The sequence below is a fragment of the Colius striatus genome, chromosome 4, assembly GCF_028858725.1.
Source record: "Colius striatus isolate bColStr4 chromosome 4, bColStr4.1.hap1, whole genome shotgun sequence".
Classification (NCBI taxonomy): Eukaryota; Metazoa; Chordata; class Aves; order Coliiformes; family Coliidae; genus Colius; species Colius striatus.
This window is the reverse complement of record NC_084762.1, coordinates 80971511-80995081: the sequence shown is the minus strand read 5'-3', so window position 1 is coordinate 80995081 and position 23571 is coordinate 80971511. Positions and strand designations below refer to the sequence as shown.

The 23571-nt window shown below is 31.7% G+C and overlaps 1 protein-coding gene across 3 annotated transcripts in view; it reads left to right on the top strand.

The window, feature by feature from the left end:
• The window catches only part of CSMD3 (CUB and Sushi multiple domains 3), a 611954-nt gene that overhangs the window by 140422 nt on the left and 447961 nt on the right, over positions 1-23571 (top strand). For all 3 annotated transcript variants that reach the window (XM_061994596.1, XM_061994595.1, XM_061994594.1), the window contains exon 4: positions 15491-15685. In XM_061994596.1, the coding sequence (XP_061850580.1) occupies positions 15491-15685 (195 nt within the window). The remainder of the gene's footprint in view (positions 1-15490; positions 15686-23571) is intronic.

Below are 23571 nucleotides of genomic sequence, written 5' to 3'. Positions count from 1 at the left end.
CTGTTATTTGATATTTTAGTATAAAAGTATTCCAGATAAAGCTGAAACAGAAGAAGTTAAAGAATAAAGAAACTAATATGCTACATACATTCTATTTTCTGTTTACCCTACCTCTGGATTACCAGATTTTTCTTTTTTACTACACCTGTACACCAGTCAAATTCTGCCCGTTGTTTCTATCAGAGTTGTCTATAAAATGTAACTGAAGGCAAGGGTAAAATCTGCCCTTGGTTCATTTGTACAGTTCCCATTTACAATAATGTGAATTGTATGAGTAAATTGATGGTATAATTATAGCTTAATTACCTTGACACTTGCACTGTGTATTACTTGTCCACAGAAATCACACCAACAATACAGTAACGTAAATGTAGATTAATAATAATAAATGCATGTATAAAGTGGAAACTAATTTTTGCATGTAATTCAACTGTTTACAAAAAGGGGGGCTAAAAAGATTTTAGGTCACATATCCTGACTTTTTTTTTTTTTTTCAGAAAATACAATGTTATGGGAGAATACTGTAATATTTCATTTTGTAACTTTCCATCAATGTTCTGTTTTAGTTTTACTAATAGTTTTTATTTTGTCACTTTATTTTTTGATAGCAAATTAAAAATTTCTTATTCTTTTTTATGTTAGAAAGTATATTAGAAAATGCATGTTTCAACACATACACTGAAGCTGAAAGTTTTGATCCAGCTTTATTAAAAGAAAGTTACATCAATAGACTGTTTTTATTTTGGCCTTTGAAATCCAGACTCACGTTTCTGCATATGTCTTCTGGTGTTACTAAATCCATTGAATGTATTCTTATTTCTAGTTGTCCAAGCTTTTGTGAATTTTTATATATGGCAAATTAATACAATAACTTCTAAGAGTAATGTTCCTTAAGTGACTTGTGTGTCATCTCGAACTCAAGTCATGTTGTCACAATTGAGATCAAGAAGTATAACTGAATCTAAATTTTCACAATGAAAGAAATAAAAGTTGTCAGCAAAGATTCCACTTAAGAGTTCTTGAACACTTAAATTTGGAAAACTCAAACTGAATTAACAGCACAGTTGATAATTGCTATGTAAAGCTTAAACTTCTACAACAAACTGTATCTAATGTGTATTACTATTTACTGCATTGTGTTTTTTCCAAACCTGGTGCATTCTTTAGGGTTTCACTTCTCTTTCATATGTTGTGAGAATTTTTAGAGTGTATAGTATGGAATTTGGAGAAAAAAAAATCAGCTTTGTTAATTTCAAATTAGTTGCTGGTTGTGAAACTGGTTGTGGGAAAACTTGCTGGTTAACAGTCCTATTACTTCTTGGTCCAAAGGAAGAACTTTCTGAAAGCATTCTGGATACTCTCAGGCTTTTAAAATTCTGAATTTATACATGAAGATGAAAGGAAATGTGAGTCATAGTTTTGATTGATACAACTGATTTTGTTGTAATGTCCTTTTGTATTTTTTCTATTAAATAGGGGACAGGAATATTAATGTTAATGTAATTTAGCAAAGCAGAATTCATAGAAATGACTGGAAGTTGGTTCTCTGTTGAATCAATACTTCAAAAATATTAATATATTCTAGCTCACATTAAAATCCTCAAAAGCCATGTCAGAAAATACTTTGTTTACTTAAACTGAGAAAGAAATCATCTAACTTCACATTTTTCCTATTTTAGTTGCCTATAAAGTAGTGTAGGAACTTAAATAGTCTGAGACTCAGGTTAGCTAACTTTAGGCATCTATAGTGTATATATTTTGTGACCTAGAGACTATAAGCTTCCTTTTTTAGTTGTTGGAGAGAGTCTTGCTGCCACCCAGGTTATATATTCTATCCAAATGAAGTTAATACAAATAAACACAAGTTTCTCTTCCCTCAACATGGGATGCTTCTCAAAAAAATCTACGTTATTATGGAAATTTAATTTAAAATGCTTACAACTAGAGTCTGCTTTCTGCTTATACTGGTATTAACAGTGATTCCCAGTCTCCTACACAGAGTCCTCTCTCAGAGGACGCCTTTCATTCATCCACATCACATCTTCCTCTTTTAACCTCACTAAAATGAAAGATAAAGCACTGATCCCAGATGGAGCTTTGTGAGAACAGTTCCAGGGTTTTTAATTAACAAGAATCCTGACTAGAGCAGATGGAAAGGCATTTATGCAGCGCTGGCTGAATCACTTCAGTTGTGTATACACTGGTAAACCAAATATGTTTATAGAATGGGTGCAGACCCTAATAGACGATCATCTCTGCCATTTAATTGTCAGAATGTTTGTTCCTTGGTGTGTGTTTTATTTTTTTTTTAATCAATTTGCACCTTCACAGTTCCTAGGCATGATGTGGGGGATTACACGTATGGATGAGGTCATCATGATTTGAGAAAAATATTACGATACAAGGATTTTAGCCGTGCCTTGCCACTGGATCTTAAGGGTAGAGAGTAATTGCTGATCTGTTTCTTTACTAGCATATATGTAACCTCAGCCTCCCAGGTGGTATACATGTAAAAAACATACCTTTTGTGTAATTTTACCAGCTACATAGTTCCATATTTTGCCATGCTCAACATCTATACCTATTAACTATTCCTGACACTTAGCTTTTCCATTGTATAATACGTGGAACTAAGACAAGGAATGTAATTTTTTAAATTTTACCTTGGAAGATGATGTTTAAATTTTAGATAAGTCAACATAAGATTTAGCAAGTTTTCAGCCCTTGAGTTCTCTCATCATTGGATTTTTCCTCAAAATCACTCTTAAGACTAGTTAATTGTTTCAAAACCATGGCGGGAAAAAGGAAAACTCACTTTTTAAATGGTTTGATAGTGTTAAAAATAATCATTTCAAGGCACACAGAGAGAGATAAAATATCACTTATCTTAAGATAAAGGACTTTCAAGAATTAGTTTCGTGATTCAGGAATAGTCTTTAAGCAATTAGAAAAGGTGTACCTTTATCCTGGAAAAAGGGAGCAGGTACATGCCCAGCTGAGAAAAAGAGTCCTTTTAAAAAAGATACATGATAGTCTGGTCAATTTGAAAGTGCTTTCTGATTCATCATTGAAGATAATTTATATGTTTCCAGTTCATTAGAAAGCTTTACTTTGTCTTTTAAGTTTCACATAATATCCATTAAACATAAAAGTACAAACAATTGCTAGTGTAGTATCACAAATCAATTGACTACTGCTTTAACAATCCTCATTTCATGCAAATCACCGCTACTAGTGAATGAATAATGCTTTGAGATTATTGTAATTGTTTAATAAATAACCCCTTTGATTTCAAACTTTGCCTTGTTAAATATAAAGCTACCAGATGACATCTTAAAATACAGCTGTTGATACAAGATTTAAAAAACCCAAGTTTTAGGATTTTCATGACACATCACTTCTAACCTTAGACGCCGATTTCTCAACTCGTTCAAGAGATGACTACTCTGGTAGACGTGTAAAGAGAAGCAAAGTAAAACCAGAAAGAGATAAATTATTGGGATGAAGGCAAATTAGATACTAACTGCAGAGAAATAATTGAATATTATATTAAGCTACTACCACCTTTTAATCTATAAAATATATCAGGCAACATCTGGCTTCATTTGAAACGGATATAAATGAAAAATATTCCATTAATCAGTGATGCTGTTGATATTAACTTAACCTATGCCCAGAAGCAATTGCCCTAATTTGAAATCAACAGATCTACATCATTTCAAATTTACTGCAACATTGATGAGATCTTTGCTTTACTGCTTAACACTATGAATAACCTGACTATTTTACAGTCCATTACAATCAGTGTCTTGAAATGTGTAAAGGTCTGCATGATCACTAATATTGAAAATATTTGACATTGCAGAAAATGAAGGTAAAAGAGAGAGAAGGTTTGCATGCTAGGACACCATGATATTATTTCTCCCATCATCCAAATTTTTTTTCATCATTAAAAGGTCATAAAGTACTGACAATTATAACCAATTTATCCTTCCTATGCTTCTTGCAGGAAAGAGGAAGTTGTAACTTGTCTCCTCCTTTTAGAGAATGCAAACCCTGATTGCCCTTCTCCTGCCTCTAAGAGTAATTAAGGAAATTTCTCTGTAGTATAAATAACTGTTAATTAACAACATGAACTAATGCTAATTAACATCAAAGAAAAATACAGAAAGTCTATAGTGATATACTGAAGAAGTTCAGTTCTGATCCTGCAACCAGGCGCTTTTCTGCTGCCCTCTTGATATTTTATATCCTATTAAACATTCTTAGAATATGGAAATACTTGAATGTGATAGTAGAAGTAGCTCCTATATTAAAAAAATAAATAAATGCACTGTGCCTTCAAAATCTCTTCCTGTTGCCTGTAGAAGCCAGCAGCAGGATGGATAACAAGCTGCAATGAATAAAGTGACCTGATGTTCAGTCTATATGCAAAATCTCTGAACTCTCCCAGACTTGTGTTAGAAAACATGTTCCAATAATTCTCCTTAGTAGGAATTTTTCCTTAGAGATAGCACTAATAGCATTGTCTTGATATCTTCCTGCCAATACCAGTATTAAATATAGTATTCTGGCCAATTATGAGTGCTTCATTCTGCTAACCTATTTTTAAAATTAGTTTCCTAACATAACATGCAATGTCCTAATGATGTACTTTATTTTAAATACTGTGTTTTATCTGTGATTTCAGGACATTACCCTGAGTTAAAACATCTTGGAAACAGACAAGTCTGGAAAAGTAGGATATATAAATAAAAATATATACATATATATACATATATATATATATATATTTTTATATATATATATAAATAGGATATATAAACTTAATGCAAAAGCATTTAGCTGATTACTTAGTCCAAAAGAGTATACATGTAGTGCACAATAAAGTGTATTTAAAGTAACATTTAAATAATATTTCCAGAATGACAATGCAATAGATTTTTACCATAATAAATATTTCTGAAAGCAAGGCTATTGAAAGCAAAAAGGCTAAATGCCAAGTAAACTCTGAATTGAGTAAAATGTAACTATGAGTTCTAGGAAGATATAATTATCAAAACAAATATCAAAAAATTTTTAACAAATTCAAAGCAAATTAATTTCATCAAGTAAATAATTCATAATTTATATTTTATATTTTCATTACTCTATTTTTTGTTTTCTTGAACAGTATGAATTTCATGCCTAATATGTAAAATTTGTATCTGAATAGAAATAGTACTTTTCCTTCAGCAATTTTGGTTACCATCTATAAAATCATTAGATACTAAAATATCTGTGACAAAGGCAGGTGGGTACTGCCTGTCATCTACTTATTGTATGATTGGCACTACAGATCTTAACCAGTCATTACATAAGCAGCAGATCCTCCTTGAGAAACAGAGATATGAAATGCATTTTAGAAAAAATCCTGTAAGTGAGCACTGCAGACATGCTGGTAATTGTGTCACCATCCTCTGCTCTGAATCTTTGAAGCTGTTAACTCAAGTAATTTGAAGTCATCTAAACTAACCAGATGGTGGTGTGTTTTTAACACCAACAAGAGTAATATGAGAAAGAACTAATACAAAACTATGCATATGTGGTTTAGTTTCATAATTTAGATTTTTTAATTGTTCTTCTTAAAGATGATATTTTGTTGGAAAAATATTCATGTTGGTAAATGTTCAAAAGGAAAGTTTGTTTGTGAAGTATGTCTGTTATATACTCCATATACTATGTATACCCTAGTTGTTAAGGGAAGAGGGAGATATTTAAATGAAAAGGATCTTTCTTAAACTGGAAGAAAGTAGGATCCCATGAATTAAAGCGTTCCAAGTTATAGAAATATGAAAAAGATATTAATTACATTGTCAAGTGAAGATGATGTAAGAATAAACAGGTCTTTCAAATAGATCCAGTATTAGCCAGAAAAAAATTACAAAATGGATCCATTATTGATCTGGAGTGAGTGGCATTTAGGGAAGGATTTTACTACAAAGTGAAGTGATGTAATTTGATTTCTTGAACTTGATATGTAGATTGCCATATATCAGAGGTTGCTTTGACATCTATTTCTAACCCTCTGTTAAAAACTTGCCCTTTAGATGACTTCTGACATAAAAAAGACTACTTCAGTGTCATTTGATACTCTGACAAACACAAACTGAAAACAGTTATAAACTATAGCTGGCATTTATGGATACTGTCAATAGAGTTCCAGCTACAAGTCAGAGGACTTTAATGCTGAAAACAACACTGACTTTTGAAAAGCAACCAGAATTTCATTCAGTTGACGATACAGTCAAATTCTTGAGAGGTTCCATTTTTACCACGATTACCAAACTGATCTCAGAAAAGGAGGTAGAAAGCTGTACAAACAAATATACTTTTCCAAGATAAATGATTATACCAAAGTTTGGTTTTGCATAAGCAAAAGTACATTTGACTTGTTTATTCCCAGAAAAAAAAACTATGTCTGAGATATTTTCTCTTATTTTAAAGTTTAGAATAAGTGTTTAAACAATCCCTGCAAACAAATACACATAAATAAAGTAAATAATAATACTAACAATATAAAGATTTATTTCTTATTGCAGATATACGAATCTTTAACATCAAGAAAAGTAAGTCCTTAGTCACTTGGGACTGGGTTATTAATATTTTGTTCAAACACAACTACATAATACAAAGGTTTTCCTAACTAGATAAACCTTCATAGTTTAATATTAGAGACTTTTTTTGCATCAACAATATAGCTATGCCAATAATATTATCCTTCATGCAACATCTGCTAAGGAGAGTTGTAAATCCTGATTTTAGTAAATAATTTTGCATTTCAAAATATATTTTGTTTCATAAAGTAAGTAAATATTGTAAACTAGGATTTTTATTCTCTACTTTTAATCTACTTTCACTATGTTACAGAACTAAAGTACAACAGTTAGCCCCGAAGCTTTCTCAGTTGTTTTGAAAAAACTTTAAAAACTGTGAACAAGGGGAATCACAATATAAATTTGACATGCTAATCTCCAATTTATTTCTGGTTTGTAGATCTGAGTAATTCAGGTTTTGTTGCATTTTTACAGTATCATAACTGTAGACTTTATAGAATCATATAATCATAGGATCATAGAATCGTTTCATCTGGAAGAGACCTTTAAGATCATTGAGTCCAGCCTTTGTCCTAGCCCTATCAACCACTAGACCATTTCCCTAAGTACAACATCCGCCTGTCTTTTAAAAACTTGACTCCATCACCTCCCTGGGCAGCCCATTCCAATGCCTGACAACCTTTTCAGTAATGAAATTTTTCTTAAAATAAATCCTCTTATAAAAATAAAATAGGAAAGTAAAAATACATATACTGATTCTATTTAAGAGATAGTACTTTTTCTTTAACGTCTCAGTATATTCCCTGTATCTATGCAAGGTTTGCTAATCTAAGAGAAGGCAGAGTGTTATAGAACTTAAATGGGAAATTTTAAATGGAATAAACTACTGCAGAAGCAGAGAGACATAAAAATATACTCAAAAGTTTCAGTTTATATAAACACACTAATACAGCTATAACTCATTTTTCATTTTTCTTAATATAATGAATATGTACAGGAAAGAAAATAAATCTTAATGAAGAAATGTTTTATTTTCATTGAAAAAAATGGACATCAAAGAAATCCCATCACCACTATAGCCCTTTCTAAACAGTGTCACATACTTGTTGGTAAATATTTTATTAGGTGTAATTGATAAAGAAGGAAAATTTTTCAAGATATCCAGATGTTCATACCCTAAAATGTACTAGTCAGTTGAGCCATCAACATCCAGAAAGTTATTGTCAAAATTCTTACAACTGAATGCAAGGTTGAGCATTCAAAGTGGTGAGACCCAACAAGTCAGAACATCTTTAAATTTCCTTGCTCCCGATTGCCATCTTTTTTTTTCCCTTACAGTCTTCTATTTACATTTAATTCAGTACACTAATAAAGTAAAAATCAGACAAACAAGTCAAAGTGCTTAAAATATTTAAAAACAAATCTGATGAAAGTAGACCCTTTGCCTGAATAAAAACATGTCTTTCTAAACTTATTGAGAAACAAAGTAAAAAAAAATGAACTTTCTCATTTTTCCTGTTTACCTCTATTTTTCAGTGGAAAAGATAGGGAAAATGAATCTGAAATGTTCATCAGTTCACTAGCACCCTTTCACCAAAAATGGGAAATTAATTCTGAAAATATACTATTGTCCATAAATTCACATTTTTTTTTATCTTTCTGCATTAAAGTAAAAATTTATTTGGCATAATTAGACGTCAGATACAGATCTGAGGATACATTTCGGCGTATTCCATAGCATTTCACACTGTGCTAACAGCCTACTTGTATAACATATATTTCTTTGACACTGTGTAGCTCTTCTAACACACCAATCTGTCACTCTAAAGAAGTTTTGCAAAGCTTTCTATAAGATATATGATCTTTCAGTGAGTTGGCACCACAGCGAATGCTTCTTAAGGCCTGTCAGTGATTTGTGCAGAACTGCAGCAGACTATTAAACTTAGCTTTTCCTAGAACATTTTTATTTTTCTCAGCAAAAGCAGAGAATTAAGAAAGTAATTAAAAGTAGAAGCTGAAGGGGTGTTGTTCAAGTAGTTTGTCAATACAGAAATACCAGTAAGTTCAGAGATGTAACTGGCACGGTTGCTTCAGTATTAACATGTCACATAGAGAAACAGCAGTCTACACAGATATTTAATGAGAACATATTTCAAATCTTAAGTTATTTTAATAATTAATCTTCTCTTCCCTCAAATTATGACTATTTCTACTCATTCCAATAACAGATTAGTCAAAAGAGAAATGATCCATAGCAGGTAATTAGAAGGAATGATGATAAAAGTAGATACTATTCCGGCTGCTAATACAATTTGGGAGCAGACTGACCATATGAGTTCAGTCTTACATTGTTCGAAAAAGGAGACTTAAGAGGAAGAAAGTTAATCTGAATTACTTTATAGATGCTCTCCATCACAGTACCTATAAAATAAGAGTAAATGTCTTTTACTGCTTACGTCTCAAACACAAATATTTTGATGTAGGAATAACAAATGAAACGGTTTGATCTCTCATCCTGTGGGACTCGGACTAGAAATTACAAATAATCTTTTATAATTTTAAAACATCTGGAAAAATCTAAAAAAACTTATCCCAGAGGCAATAGTTCACTGAATCATATTCACTACTATATTATTTAATTTTTGAGTATTAGAAAGAAAAAAAATATATACTTAATTTTACCAAGCCCCACAAATGATAGATTATATAAAGCAGTTCCTCCTATGACAAGAGATACTTGCTTATAGATGAATGTTGGTAGACATTCAGCTTGAAAACTTTCTTTTTTCAGACATTTTAAGTCATCACTGCAAAAGGAAATAATATATTTTATCAGGCAATACACTACTTTCATTCTACCATACTTGAGAGTTCTGAGAATATTCTGCCAAATGTGCCAGGGAACTTGCCTCCAGCGTAAGGAGGCAAATTTAGTAGCTTGAGAGATGTTTTCTAAGAAATGCATAAGAAGATGATAATAGAATGCTGAATCCCAACAGTAATGTTAATTCTTGCTAAAGGAATGATAGAATAACGCTGAAAGAACCTAACAGTTACAGAAAACTTGTTCCCAAGTGAAGGACACATGGGAATTTTTACTAAAACTGAAAAGGTAAGTTGGAGTAGATGAGAAAAGTAGACAATACTTTTCTATTTGGAGTAGAATGAGATTGTCCCATCATGTCGAAAACTGACTGTTTAGAAGGGAGATATAAATAGATCTATATATGTGCTCACAATATATTCACAGTATATACAATATTTATATGACAAGTTTTATGGAATATCATTTACTCAAAGGTTTTGTGCTTTCTCCTAATGAATGACCTGTTGTAGACTTTTATTTATTCACATTACTATCTAATAATTTGATCACATTATGTTTCCCAGTTAATAAACCATTTTGTTAGTAATTTGGACAAGATTAGTAATATTGTATTATTTCACCTTATGCAGTAGAGTCATTAAGCCATAATGCAATTCAACACTGTGAAATTATCAAGGTAAGTACCATTACAAGCAAAATCATGCATATACCCTTGACCCAGTATTTTTAAATGTTCTCATGTCTGGACATTTTTCATGAAAAATTTATGTTCTACCTGAGATGAACATTAACCAAAGAAACCTTTTCTAATAAAAAGGATTTTATTAAGTAGCCATCTGCTTCAGAACTTACAAGTAAGATTGTGGTTAGAGAAATGACACTGAGAATAGAACTTCATTATGCAAGATCTGCATTTAAGATGTATTTCTGAGTCATATAATAACCACTATGAAAAATTAGCAAAATAAAAGTTTTTCTACTATTAGTTGTACACTTTTAATAATCAGGGATACACTTATGCCAAAACAATGCTAAGAATCACTGCTGTCTAAATGGAACAATCCTGTTACGACATATATAGATATATCTACACAGCCACTGTATGTCAGACAAGGTGCTATCTAGGCTTCATCCACGTGCCACACTGAAAAACCACTACATCTAGCATACAAAGTACCTCAGGTGTTGGACTGAACTGACGAAGTAGAACACTTCCACAAGCGTGGATGGAGCAATCTGTGACACCATCAACTCTACATTCATTCCAAAACTTCATGTAGTCTCCAATGGTCTTTCTCAATTTATGCACTATGTAAATTTACCTCTCAGTCATACTCAGGGATTAACTAGTGCCCTCAGAAGCTGTACAGGAATTCACTGCAGATAAAGCTTTCACCGGAGTCAAGTGGAATTTCGTAAAGGCAAATAAGGGTGACTGGTACCTTTACCTTTGTCATTCCCTTGAGGTAACACCTTAGAATTTTGTCTGATGGGGAAACGTCTGATTTAACCATATCTACTGAAGCTTATAGTAATTTTTCTACTGATTTTACTTGCTGTAGGATTATGCTGTCATATGATGAAACTAGTAACTGCACTGTCTTTTTGCATCATCTTCCAGCTCTCTAGTGCTGTTCTGTGTCTTCAGATGAACAGTATATTGCATGTAAAGGGAATGCATTGCATATCCCGGACCATTTGTTCTATTACGTTTGTCATGCCGCTGTATCAATGTTAATACAGTGCTGCAACTATCCCTTGTTGCCTTTACATATCTTTGAGATTTTTTTTGCTCTGTGCCATGTTGTCATTCTCTTGCTTGCAGAATTATATTAATACAGTTCTAATTAATGATGAAACAGATTTTTGTATAAAAGTTGTCTATGACTTTAATGCTACAAATCAAAATATACCTGTATTAATTGCAAAGATAGCAAATATACTGATTTTTTCAACGTACTTAGAACCAAAATCAAACTTGGTATAAAATATCTGCATTTTAAATTCCTTCAGGGTACAGTTTGAAAAGACACTAATCAGTTGATTCACTTCAGTTAATCAAGATCCTCTGTCATTTTTTTAGTATGAAGATAATTTCAAAGGGAAGACAAAAGCAAAATTATGTCATTCATTAAAAAATAAGTAAGAAATGATACAATGAAATTAGTTGTATTATCTTTAGTGAAAGGTAGAGACTTCCAGTGAGGTTAATGTTACAAAGACATTTTCTTTATCTAGAAGGAACAATTACAAACAGAAGAAGAGAAAGCATATTTCACCTTGTTTTCCTTCAGGTTGAAGACTTCCTCTTACCTACCTGTTTATAGATAGATACCAGTATAGGACAGTCCCTTCTGACTGAACCACATGAAACGTAGAAATTAAAAGAAAAACTTCAAATAAATTTTGATTTTTAGATAAAATATAATTTCTCTTACTGCTGTAAACAAATGTTAATTTCAGAATAGTGAGTCTTCATTCTGCACTAGTATCTTGAGGTGAGATCTGTCAGCATCAATAACTTTTATTTTTAAACTACTACAAAGGATAGTCCTGCATTTTAGTGAAGAGGATTTTTTTCATTTAATCTCTGTTTTAATCAAACTCTATTACTTGTGGTAGATCTTTCAAAACATTCATTTATACTGTCTCTTTCTTTGCTCTCCTAACCATACATATCTGTGCAGTTAAATTCTCACTTAGATATTAAGTTTTTTATTTTTTCCTTCACTGTGCTGATACTGCCTACTCCAAATTTTTCTTGTGGTCTTGAGTCTTCAATATCAAAGTGTTCTAAGTTATCAGTAAGACAAACAAACAACATATGTGTTGCGTCTCTATGGGATATCTGTGTACAGCCATATTCTAGTATTTCCAGTTACCTCATATTCTGTCTCAAAAGACAACTGGAGTATTTTTAGAATTATATATTCCCTGGATCATACTCATTTGTTCATCAGAGAAATTACTCTTTGGAATAATGAGTGAATAAGCAGTCTGGAACTAATGTCATCTAGTAATACATGATGATGTCCAAACAGTGTAAGGACATCATGAATATTCAATTTCAAAAGGAATAAATGAGAAAAGTATTTACCTCTATTGGGCTATTTCATAGGTTTTTCAATGAGTGAATACTCAGGAAGATATACATTTGACATTGACAGTGTTTCTCACTTTAAATTGGGAAAAATTGGATCATACTGATTTGTAATAACTGAACGAAAACAATGACAAAGATATGGATCAATCCATTACTTTTGCTTTCAGGTCTTTAAATTCCTAAATTTCTAATATCCACTGAACTTAATGCAATGCAATGATATGACACAGGCATTTCTTACTGAAATATTTGCCAATACTTGTTCTGAATATTTGACAACAGATTAACAGTTTAGACAGGATATGTGCAACTCTTGGTTTTATAAATAATATAAAGGAAAAAATCTGAATAAAGTTAAGTTTCCATATCTGATTATGACTTGTTTCTTATGTGAAGGCTGAAAAAGTCTCAACTTCTGCCAGTCTTGTTTTTGAATGTATTGTTATAAAGAATTTCTGTTTAGCATTATTTAATTGAAATAGCTTATTAATAAGTATTTATAAGTGGCTGACGTCCTGCTAATCAAACTCTTTAAAGGAGTGTGTCCTTCCTACTAAGCAGAAGTTAGCTTGCTTTAAAAGGAGAACAGCAAAAACACACAGTAAAATATTAAAAAAGTAAGACAGTGTAAAAAATTCAATTCTGCTTATTTTCAGATTACATTGAACAAGAAGTCCAATAAAATTTTCAAATTTGAAAGGAAATACTTTTTCATGCTTCATATCAATAATGAATATAAGAATATCACTGAAGTCAGGAATCTGTGCAGAACTGAACAAAAATTACAATCTAGTTTGGCAGTTCCTGTGTTCCCTGACAGACGACAATCTCAAGGTAACAATCTGTAGATTTAAATGGCAGAGAGTTGGTTGTATAGTGTCACATTCAATTTGAAAAGATACTACCTATCAAAGGAGATTAATGCAGTTGCTCAGTGAATCACATACCTACTCTCAAAATAATGCACTTGTATAAGTTAAAAATTAAAATACTCACAGAAGAGACAAAGATATTTTAAATCAAACAATTTGTTTTCTGATTGATCTACAATCTAGAACAACATGATTTGAAGGATTATGAATAGTAACATACTAGTGACTTGCATAGTCTCAAAAAGTTAATGGAAAATGCCAAGTATTCTCTTTAGATGTGTCATACAGTGTTGCAACTGGAAAAAAAAAAGAGGGTGATTTTTAATTACTACTTTAATTTCATAAGATTCCATTGTGTTCTGTGGGTAATTCTTTATGAGACGGCCAATCTTTATATTCTTAATTTCAATGGACAGGGAATCATTCTGTGATCTTTTTACAAAGCAGTAAATATACAAACCTCTGAAAGATCCCATTTTCTTGGAGAAGCTGAAAATAGAAGTACAGGGAGAGTTGGTGGCTGTCCTCATGCAGCACATGGAGGGCAATGGTGGGACTGAAACCCAGCGGCAGCGCTGGGAGGACCCCACAGTGGAAGAGGTGGCTGCATCTGGAAGGGGCTGACACTGTTGGGGGGTAGCCACGGGGCTGAGAAGGAAAGCATTTGCAGTGTAAGAGAAAGAAAGCATTAACAGTGACAGCAACTAATCTGCATATTGTTACGGCAACACTTGCAGTTGAACATATTGTTAGCATTTATTTTATATATAGTATATGTATACAAGTATAACATATATATGCATATGACTATACTTTTCCTTGTAATAACTATTACATAGTTTGGTTCATATACTCTAGTTCTTGGCATGAAAGTTAGACAATGTAAATTGAGCCATACTGCTTGTTTGGATAACCATTTATACATTTTTCTTTAAAAAAACCCACATCATTTCTTTAATTAAAACATCATAAACCAGTTTGAATAATTTTTTTTCATACTATATTCAAATACATTAATATATATGTATCTGCATGTACACACTCATAAGCACATCAGGAATGTAGAAGAATAATTTAGTTACATAGAACTCAGAAATTTAGACAATACCTGTTTATTCTCATTTCATCTTATTTCCTTACTTTGTAGATTAGGGAAATTTGCTGTGAATCCAAGTGTAGGTTTACCTTGTTTGCTTCTTCCTTGTTAGCCTTAGGCTGGTAAATGTATTTGGTACAAGCCTTAGAGAGTTCAGAATGAGATTATGAAACCTCTTTTGCTGATTCTCCAATAAAATCCATCTCTGTATGTCCATTAACTAAAGGGCTTCAGGAGTAAATGATGAGAAATGTTGTAATCAAGCTACTTATGATGCTGAAACATCAGTCAAAAGGTCACGCAGCTGGAGTGTGAGTACTGAACTCACTGAACTGAACACTAATTAACGTTCTCAGAAATCAAACTAACAGCAGAGCTGTGACTTATTTTGGATTCTCAATGGGCTTTAGACTAGAAGTCTCTGATCTGTATTATCCCATATGTTTAAATTATATGCTCAGAAATCAGTTACCAACAGTATCTCTTCACTTGAACCTCATTATCATCCAACATCTTCCCGATCATGCTCAGGTTTATGTCTGTTAAAACCTTCTAGTGTTCTATCTTGAGTACTTTCATTCATTCTTCCAAATTTTGATTGATTTGAAATCTAGTCTTCTTTAATGTCTGAATTAGTTTTTTTTATTATTTTGCATTTGTATAACTTAGAGTTAGAAATACTTCAAGTTCCTTTGTTTCCTCTTCCTATACAATGGGTTCTTTGCTATCAATTAAGAAAAAAATATATGAATATATCTGTAGCTGGAGCTTAAGGAAAATCTCATACTCATTTTTGTATTATAGTCTACCTTTGGATACTTGGAAACTTAAATGGTTACTTTTACTAGATCAAGTCAGTAAATTGTTAAGTGTTATGTAATATGCATTAAAAAAAATGTTATCTGCCCAAAGTTTCCATAATTTGTTTGTTCCATTTCTTTAAAATGAATTATTGATTTATAAAAACATTAGCAGTAATAAAAATGTCTTCTCTAGAATTGCAGAGCAGTTCCTGTGGCAATCCAGGAGTTCCACCAAAGGGTATCTTGTATGGTACAAGATTTGATGTTGGTGACAAAATCAGATACAGCTGTGTAACTGGATATATTTTGGATGGCCACCCTCAGCTTACTTGCATAGCTAACTCTGTGAATACAGCGTCGTGGGACTTCCCTGTTCCTATCTGTAGAGGTAAGAGAAATACTACTGTAGTACTCTCGAGTATATACAATATTTTTATTAGCATGAACAACTTTAGATTTCTGTTTTAATTGCTGACATTTAGACTTTCATTAAAGGAAGAAAAGCCTATCTCTTGCTCTCATATATGATGCATCTCAGCACACAGACCTACTAATTTTTAAGTCAATATCCTATTAGGACAATATTTCTCTTTTTTTTTTTAAATGTACATATTAAATAAGAACTACAAACTTAGTATTAAGTAGTGTATAAATCATAGAATCATAGAATGGTAGGGATTGGAAGGGACCTTTAGAGATCATCTAGCTCAACCCCCCTGCAGAAGCAAGTTCACCTAGATCAGGTCACATAGGAACATGTCCAGATGGGTCTTGAAGACCTCCAAGGAAGGAGACTCCACAACCCCTATGGGTTTACAACTATGAGAATGTTTAATACTCTTAATACCCTTTAATACTTCCTAAGGACTGACTTTTTGTCAAGTATAATCATAGGTATTGAGACAATAGGAGCTTGAAACTAACAAAACAGTTGAGTTAGAGGGACTTGCCTTCACTTTCAGTCAGATTTGATATCTTAAGATTTCTATATAGGATATCCCTTAAATTCTAACCAATATCGTAGCTCAAATCCTTTTCCCTTATTCACATTAGGAATATAGAAATAGTCAGGAATTCTGTCTTATAGGTAAGTATTTTATTCTGAGACTATTAGAGAGAAATACAATTTCCACAGTGAAGAGCTAAACTGATAAAATGGAGAAATTAGCACTAGTCTACACAAACAAACACTATAAAAATAATATTTTGATGAAACACTTATTTTAGACAAGCTTGAGATTCTTTTATGGATTCATACCTTAGCTTTAAAAAGTTATATTTATATTTGTCAAAAAAATTTGATACAGTCTTGCATGGGCTACAAAAATATTCCAATTGAAATTAACTTTAGGATAAATTTCTGATTAAAAAAAAGAAAATATTTGACTGAGTTAAAACTTGGTAAACCAGTATCACTAAAAAAAAGTAGTTATATATGGGAAATGTGAATAATTGGAAGTACCATTCTGTTGTCTTCTATTCTTGGCCTAAAGATACTTGTTTATTCATTATCTTGAAGCAAATACAAAGTTATTACTAATAATGCTATCTTCTAGTAAATTTCTGTATAGCTCCAGAACCTTCCCCTCTTACTTCTCAGAAAAATACTATTTGATAATGAAGACAATCAAGGAATAAATCCAAATTTTGTTTGTTGAGATAATCAGAAAAAAAGTTTGAGATTGTTAATTTGCGGAAAACCCATTTGTAACAAAATATAACAGAGTTCACTGTAGACCATTGTTGAAATTCTTGATTTGCCAATTTTGAAATGAAATGGCATGAAAAATTATGCTTTTCAATAAGGAAGAACCTTCCACTTTGCAGTCAGTCATGGCAGTCAGTGTTACCCATGTTTTCTTTTGATATGAGGTTTTTTCAGTAAAACTTTGGATAGCTTTTGTTTTCATTTCAAGAGGAAGTGCAAATACATGGTATAAATTTGAATTGGAATGATAAACTCTTCTGTGATTAAATGTAACTGTAGTACATAAGCAGAAGACTGTCATATAAGAATATTAAAAGCACTTTTTATTCATTATTAGAGAGCTCATTATATGAATAGTCTTACATTTAGGGCAAAATATAGTTGACAAACTGGAAAGGATTCTGAAAAATAAGAAATAAGTTCTATCAGGTTTCAAAATTGTCATTTTGACTAGAGTTGTACAAACTCAAACTTTTCAGTGCATGTGAAAAGAGGAGAAAGAGGTGACTTTTAATTGTTACTTTTGCAAAAAGAAAATACATTTTGAGAAGATAGTTTTCTAACAAATAGCTAAGGGTTAAAAACTTGACAAAAAAATAACAAGATACACATTTAAATAGTGGTGGTTACGAACTACTGAAACATAAGCTAGATTCTTGAGTTAAGTTTTGATGTTGCGCATTACCATAGTTCAAGCCCAGTTAGCAATAAAGCCCCAAGCAACCATTCACTCACTCCCCCTCCACATACCTCCTCTAGGTTGGGTAGGAGAATCAGAAAGTAAAAAAGAAATCATAAAAAGGAAAATAAATAGAATCAAACTAGTAATTAAGAGAAACAAATCCAAGAAAAAGACAAGTGATGCCCAGTGCAGTTTGTCACTGCTTCTTGTCCAATGCCTGAACAGCAACCCATGTCTGCCCCCCAGTTTATGTAGTGGATGTTACGTCCTATGATGTGGAATAGCTCTTTGGCTAGTTCAGGTTGGCTGTCCTGAATATATTCTCTCCTAGCTTCTTGTGCACACACTGGCTTCACAACCCTGCCTCCCTAAGCCTACTCACTGGTGGGACAGGGTAAGAAGCAGGAATAGCCTTGATGCTGTGCAAGCACTGTTCAGCAATAACCAAAACATCCTGTGTTACCAACATTCTCTTCAGCATAAACCCAAGATATAGCCCTGCAGCAAGTACTGGGAAGAAAATTCACTCTATTCCAGTTGAAACCAGGACAGGCATAACATTTAAAAAGCTTAATGCACCAAATTACTGTTAAGATTTTTTTGGTCTATGTATGATAAAAAGGTAGCTGATAATTTTCAATAATTTCTTCTATGAGCCTATGTTTTAAATCAGAAACAACTAACTTTACAGTTAATACAGGGACTTTTGTGATTCTGTTCTAATTAATTTGTCCTAATTTTGTCTAATGCAATTATCTAACACAGAATTCTGCAGTACTTGCTAAAGGTGATCACTCACTAATGAGTTTCTTATATCTTTTTCTCTGCCATGGACACTCTCTTGGATTAAACATTCATCTTCAAAGAGTTCCTCTGAAAGAAGTCTTATTATTCTATGATTCTATGATTCTGTGATTCCCTACTAATAGTCATTACACTTAAAACAGAATTCTGAGACTAAGATGCAAAGTAGTATATAATTTTGAGTATATATCATAGAATCATAGAATGGTAGAGGTTGGAAGAGACCTCTAAAGATCATCTAGTCCAACCCCCCTGCTCAAGCAGGTCCATCTAGATCAGATGACTCGGGAACACATTCAGGTGGGTTTTGAAAGCCTCCAGAGAAGGAGATTCCACATCCTCCCTGGGCAGCCTGTGCCAGTGCTTCATTACTCCTACAGTAAAAAAAAATTTTCTTTAAATGGAACTTTTTGTGTTCCAGATTCTGTCCATTAGCCCTTGTCCAATCACTGAACAGCACAGAAAAAAGTATTGCCCCATCCTCTTGACATACACCTTTTAAAAATTTGTAAGCATTACTGAATTAATTTTTATCAACATTAAACAACTATTGGTTTTTAGTAGTTGACCAGGTCTCTTCCAGGCATATATATATACACTAATTGTTCATTTTACACATAGGAAATAAATCAAATAAAAGTCTGAACTTACAGCATACTTAAATGTCAGTAGAGTTAAGCTCATGAATGTCTTTAGGTCATCTGTGTATATCTGTCATTGTTGTTTATAATTCAGAACAAATAAATTTAGGGAGTAATTTTTTGATAAGAAGATTCCTTCTACATTGCCTTCGCTTTAAATGAAGAGATCAGGAGAAGTTCATGTTTGTGTTTTACCAATGCAATTCTTACATATTGATGTCTCAATGATAGGAATTTACTTGGAATCAACAGAGCTTTGAATTGTCCCAAAAAACCATACGTGCGACCCTATTACATGGTTATAGTTTAAATTCAGTGCATATTTGTATTTTTTTTTGGTCACACATTTTTGGGCCAAATTTTATTCATGAAGGAGTTATTCCTCAAACTACTTTCATTTTCTTTATTAGTCTCTATAGGATTGTATTACAAAAACAGTGCATCTATCTAATAATTGCTTTGTTTCATATCCTGTTTCTCAGTGAATATAGTTTGAATGCACAAACTTTTTCAGCTGTCACTTGCATATTCTGATATTCACTAAAATACTCTATTTTTATTAGATTTACTAGAAATTTACTAGAAATAATTAAAAGCAAACAAAATTGCATTTATCGTGTTGGGGTCAATTATATTGTGCAAAATCCATGACTAGTTTTTAAATTAAGTCTTTTTCGCTGACAAATTAATTTTGTTAAGATTGTTTTTAGCAGTGAAACATGACAGCAGTTTAATCATATCACCTAATAATGAGATAATGTTGCAGCCTGCAGTTTCTCATTGATGCATCAAACTAGGAATAATTTTCTGAGACTAATAAGTAATATTATAAAGTTATATTTATATATAACATTGTCATTGTACAAAGGCTAAAATAAGTAAATATTTTTATAAGCCAGGAAGTATTATGACTTCTATAACAATGAAGCTTTTTGTATTCCAAGGTAAAATGAATTCTGAGACTCTTCACTGTAAATCTGTTAATTCAGAAATTTTAAACAGAATATAATTGTTTATATTCCTAGATGTTCTAGTAAATATTTTTCACTATTGAGTGCAAGTATAGCTACAAAATATTTATTAATGTAAAACCTTTGTTCATTTTTTAAACAAATAATTTTTTTCCAGTTGTTTGAATTGACATGTATTTTGGTCAGAAGTGCACAATTGACTGACTGTGGGTACTTTTTTTTTACATGGGTAAAGAGCATTTCTGGTTTTCTTAGTTACACAGGACATAGTTATTTTCTTATATTCTGTCATGACAAGTGAAAGAGTAAAGAAGTTGTTATTAAATTGAATATATGGGAATTCTGTAATACTCCTGCAACATATATATATATATATATATATATATATATATATATATATGCAGATCAAGTTAGGTTTATTTCTACCTATATGTATAGGTGTATTCTTAATTTCTTTTCAATAGATTTGTTCCAAATAAACTGGATCATAGTACATATTTACATGATTAAACATATTTCAACTACATGAAGTAATTTTTAGGTCAGATAAAAAAGAAAGATTTTTCATGTGAAATAAAAGTATATTTAAGAATCTTGTAGATCCTTCAGTACTCTTTCTTGAAGGTGTATGTATGTTTATACATGGCTTATAATAGTACAGAATTTAGAAAAAAAACCCAAACTGAAACTTCGCTTAAGTAGCAAGAAATTATTCTGACCATGTAAGCATTTCACAGACAGATAAATTTGGTTGCAGGCATGTAAATAATTTTATGACAGCATGGCAAAGAACCTAGTAACATAAGAAGTAAATAAGATGATTCTGTGTCTTTATTGTAATCTGTGCTTTGTAGGCTGTGGAGAGAACAAAGTAAGAGATAAAGTCAAAGTAATACACTTGATGTTTTGCAGTGGAACTGACATTATACAGAGAGGAAAATAATGTGTGCTAACTTAAAAATAGGAATAAATTACATCTCATGGGGAATGAGCATTTTTTTGTCTGAATCTGATCCTTGTATACAAACAGTTGTTACTCCATATTCTTGACACAAACCCCAGTGTAGCTGTGTGAGACTCGATTAAAACTATAATTGATTATTTACATGAATTTAGAAAGAAAATAAACAAGATTTTGTAGAATGATATCCCACAGAAACTTCTAGGGACATTATAGAACAAGTGACTTAGAATGACACATGGTTGTTATATTAAACATTTAAGTGGTCACTAACTGACAATGATGTTTCCCCAAAATTGGAAAAGTTAATGAAACTGGGGAGAGGTGCAGTGAGAAAATATGAAAAAGGTCTAACATTAGATGTGTTCAGGTAGAGTGCTGTGGGGTTTCAAACAGTGCCCAGAAGCTTTGCAAAATAATACTCTAAAGTACTTTTTTTTTTAAATAAAGAATGATGGATTACCTTTTGTTGCTTTGAATTTCTGCAATAAAAGATCTTCGAGTTCTTTATTTTGCATATACAAGATGTGCTACACACCTTTAAAACATGTGATTTTTAGGATCAATAGAATCAAACTTTTGCTTGTATGAAAAGCACTGAAATTCCTCTATAGTAAAATATCACATTTGTCTTTTCGTATTATATTAGGGTTATTCTCAGGGTGGTATCTGGTTCTCGTTATCAGAGACATTTTACATAAGTACACATTTTGTTTATGTGAATAAAGATACCTCAGCCTGAAAAATAGGAAATCCTCATGTGAATTTTAACATGCAGTCAGATCCATGAATTTATTATTCAAAGTACTGATGAAACTTTACTGAATTATTTAAGTCTACTCTGAAGTCATAACTGATGTGTTATGAACTAGGAAATTAGTACAGAAAGAGAAATATTTGTTATGTTAGAATTATTCCTAACACTAATGCTAAAATATGCTAGTTTTAATGTGCTAATAATAAAAAATATTAGCATTACTAATATATATAGTGTCTACTAAATGTATCTCACTGAAATTATGAAGCCAATAATAATGATCTAACATAGTGCACATTCCTAACCAGACTAGTTTATTCATGAAAGTTCTGAAAGTTTTTAATATATTAGATTTATGTCCAAAATCTATATTTGTTCATTTATGATAATAATAGCCACACAACTAAAGTTCTTGGTGGAGAACTGGAAGTAACCATTATGCTTACATGTGAAACCTTACAGTGTGCAATGATACTTCTGTAATAGTGATGATAGTACAATAGTAGAGCCATTAATTTCAGCAAAGACCCTGTCTATCAGGGGCTTTGTGATATACGTGATATATGCAATATAAAACTGTTTTCTAATCAAGTTTATTTATTAGAAACTTCAAAGACTATTTTGAGAGATGTTGGACATGATGGACTAGTAAATTCTGCTTATGATAAGTATTTTTTTCCTATGATATCTTATATTCTTAGCTTCTTTTTCTATATGGTAGTTCTGGATAAATCCTTGTTAGTGATCAATTAACATAAATAATATTTTTAAAATAATTTGAGATACTTTGAAGGTAATACCTGAAATTTATCACTAAGTCAATTTACTAAGTTATTTAATACAAAAAAGTTTTGCTGCCATAGTCTTTTAATTACACTAGTTTATTTTCCTAAAATTATTGAAATTATGGCTTGATAAAACTTCAGGTGTTTCTCAATTTCTTCTAAAAATTAGAATACACATGAGTATAAATGGAATTTGTGAAAATGTTATTTACTATTTAAATCACACTCTGCAAACTTTGATTTATAACTTAGTTGTAATTACATCTGGAAGGCAGAAGTCATAACAAATTTTAATTCTGAGAAGTATTTTTTGCAGGCAAAAGATTTCATTGCTAAAATACTAGCATGACATTTTAGCATTCTTCTAGATCGCATGTTTAGTAATATAAGGAATGATTATTGATTCACTTCTGGAATGCAAAACTTGCTCTTCAGCATTAATTAATCTTCTTGTTGTGAACATTGGCTGGAGTGTTGCTGGTTTGTTTAAATAATAAGACTGCATTGTCTCCGTCTTGTGAGATGGGTTTCAGATCTGTAGTATGGGTTTCAGATCTGTAGTATGTTTTTAAAGAGATAGTATTTAAAATTTTCCACTGAGTCTGAAGTTCAATTGTGCTGCAAAAATAAATTTTTATTTTCACAAAATTTAGTCATCTTTTTATTAATTTCTACAAGTTAAGACATTAAAAGAAGCTCCTATTGTTTATGTGAGACTGGAAGCACACATAAATGTAGCAGAAGTCATAGTAGTTTTATTACACTTGTAGTAAAGATTCAATTCTACTTAAGGTGGTCAAGAAAGGCCAAACAGAGTAATCTCTTACAGAACTGACTGTAATGAACATATAGCTAGGATATCTCCTTTGTTAAGTCATGTGTCTTGTATGATGACTTTCTGAGTTTTGATCTGAATGAAACTTTTCATAGTAGATCTGTACAAAGTTAGCACATAGATCTTCTTT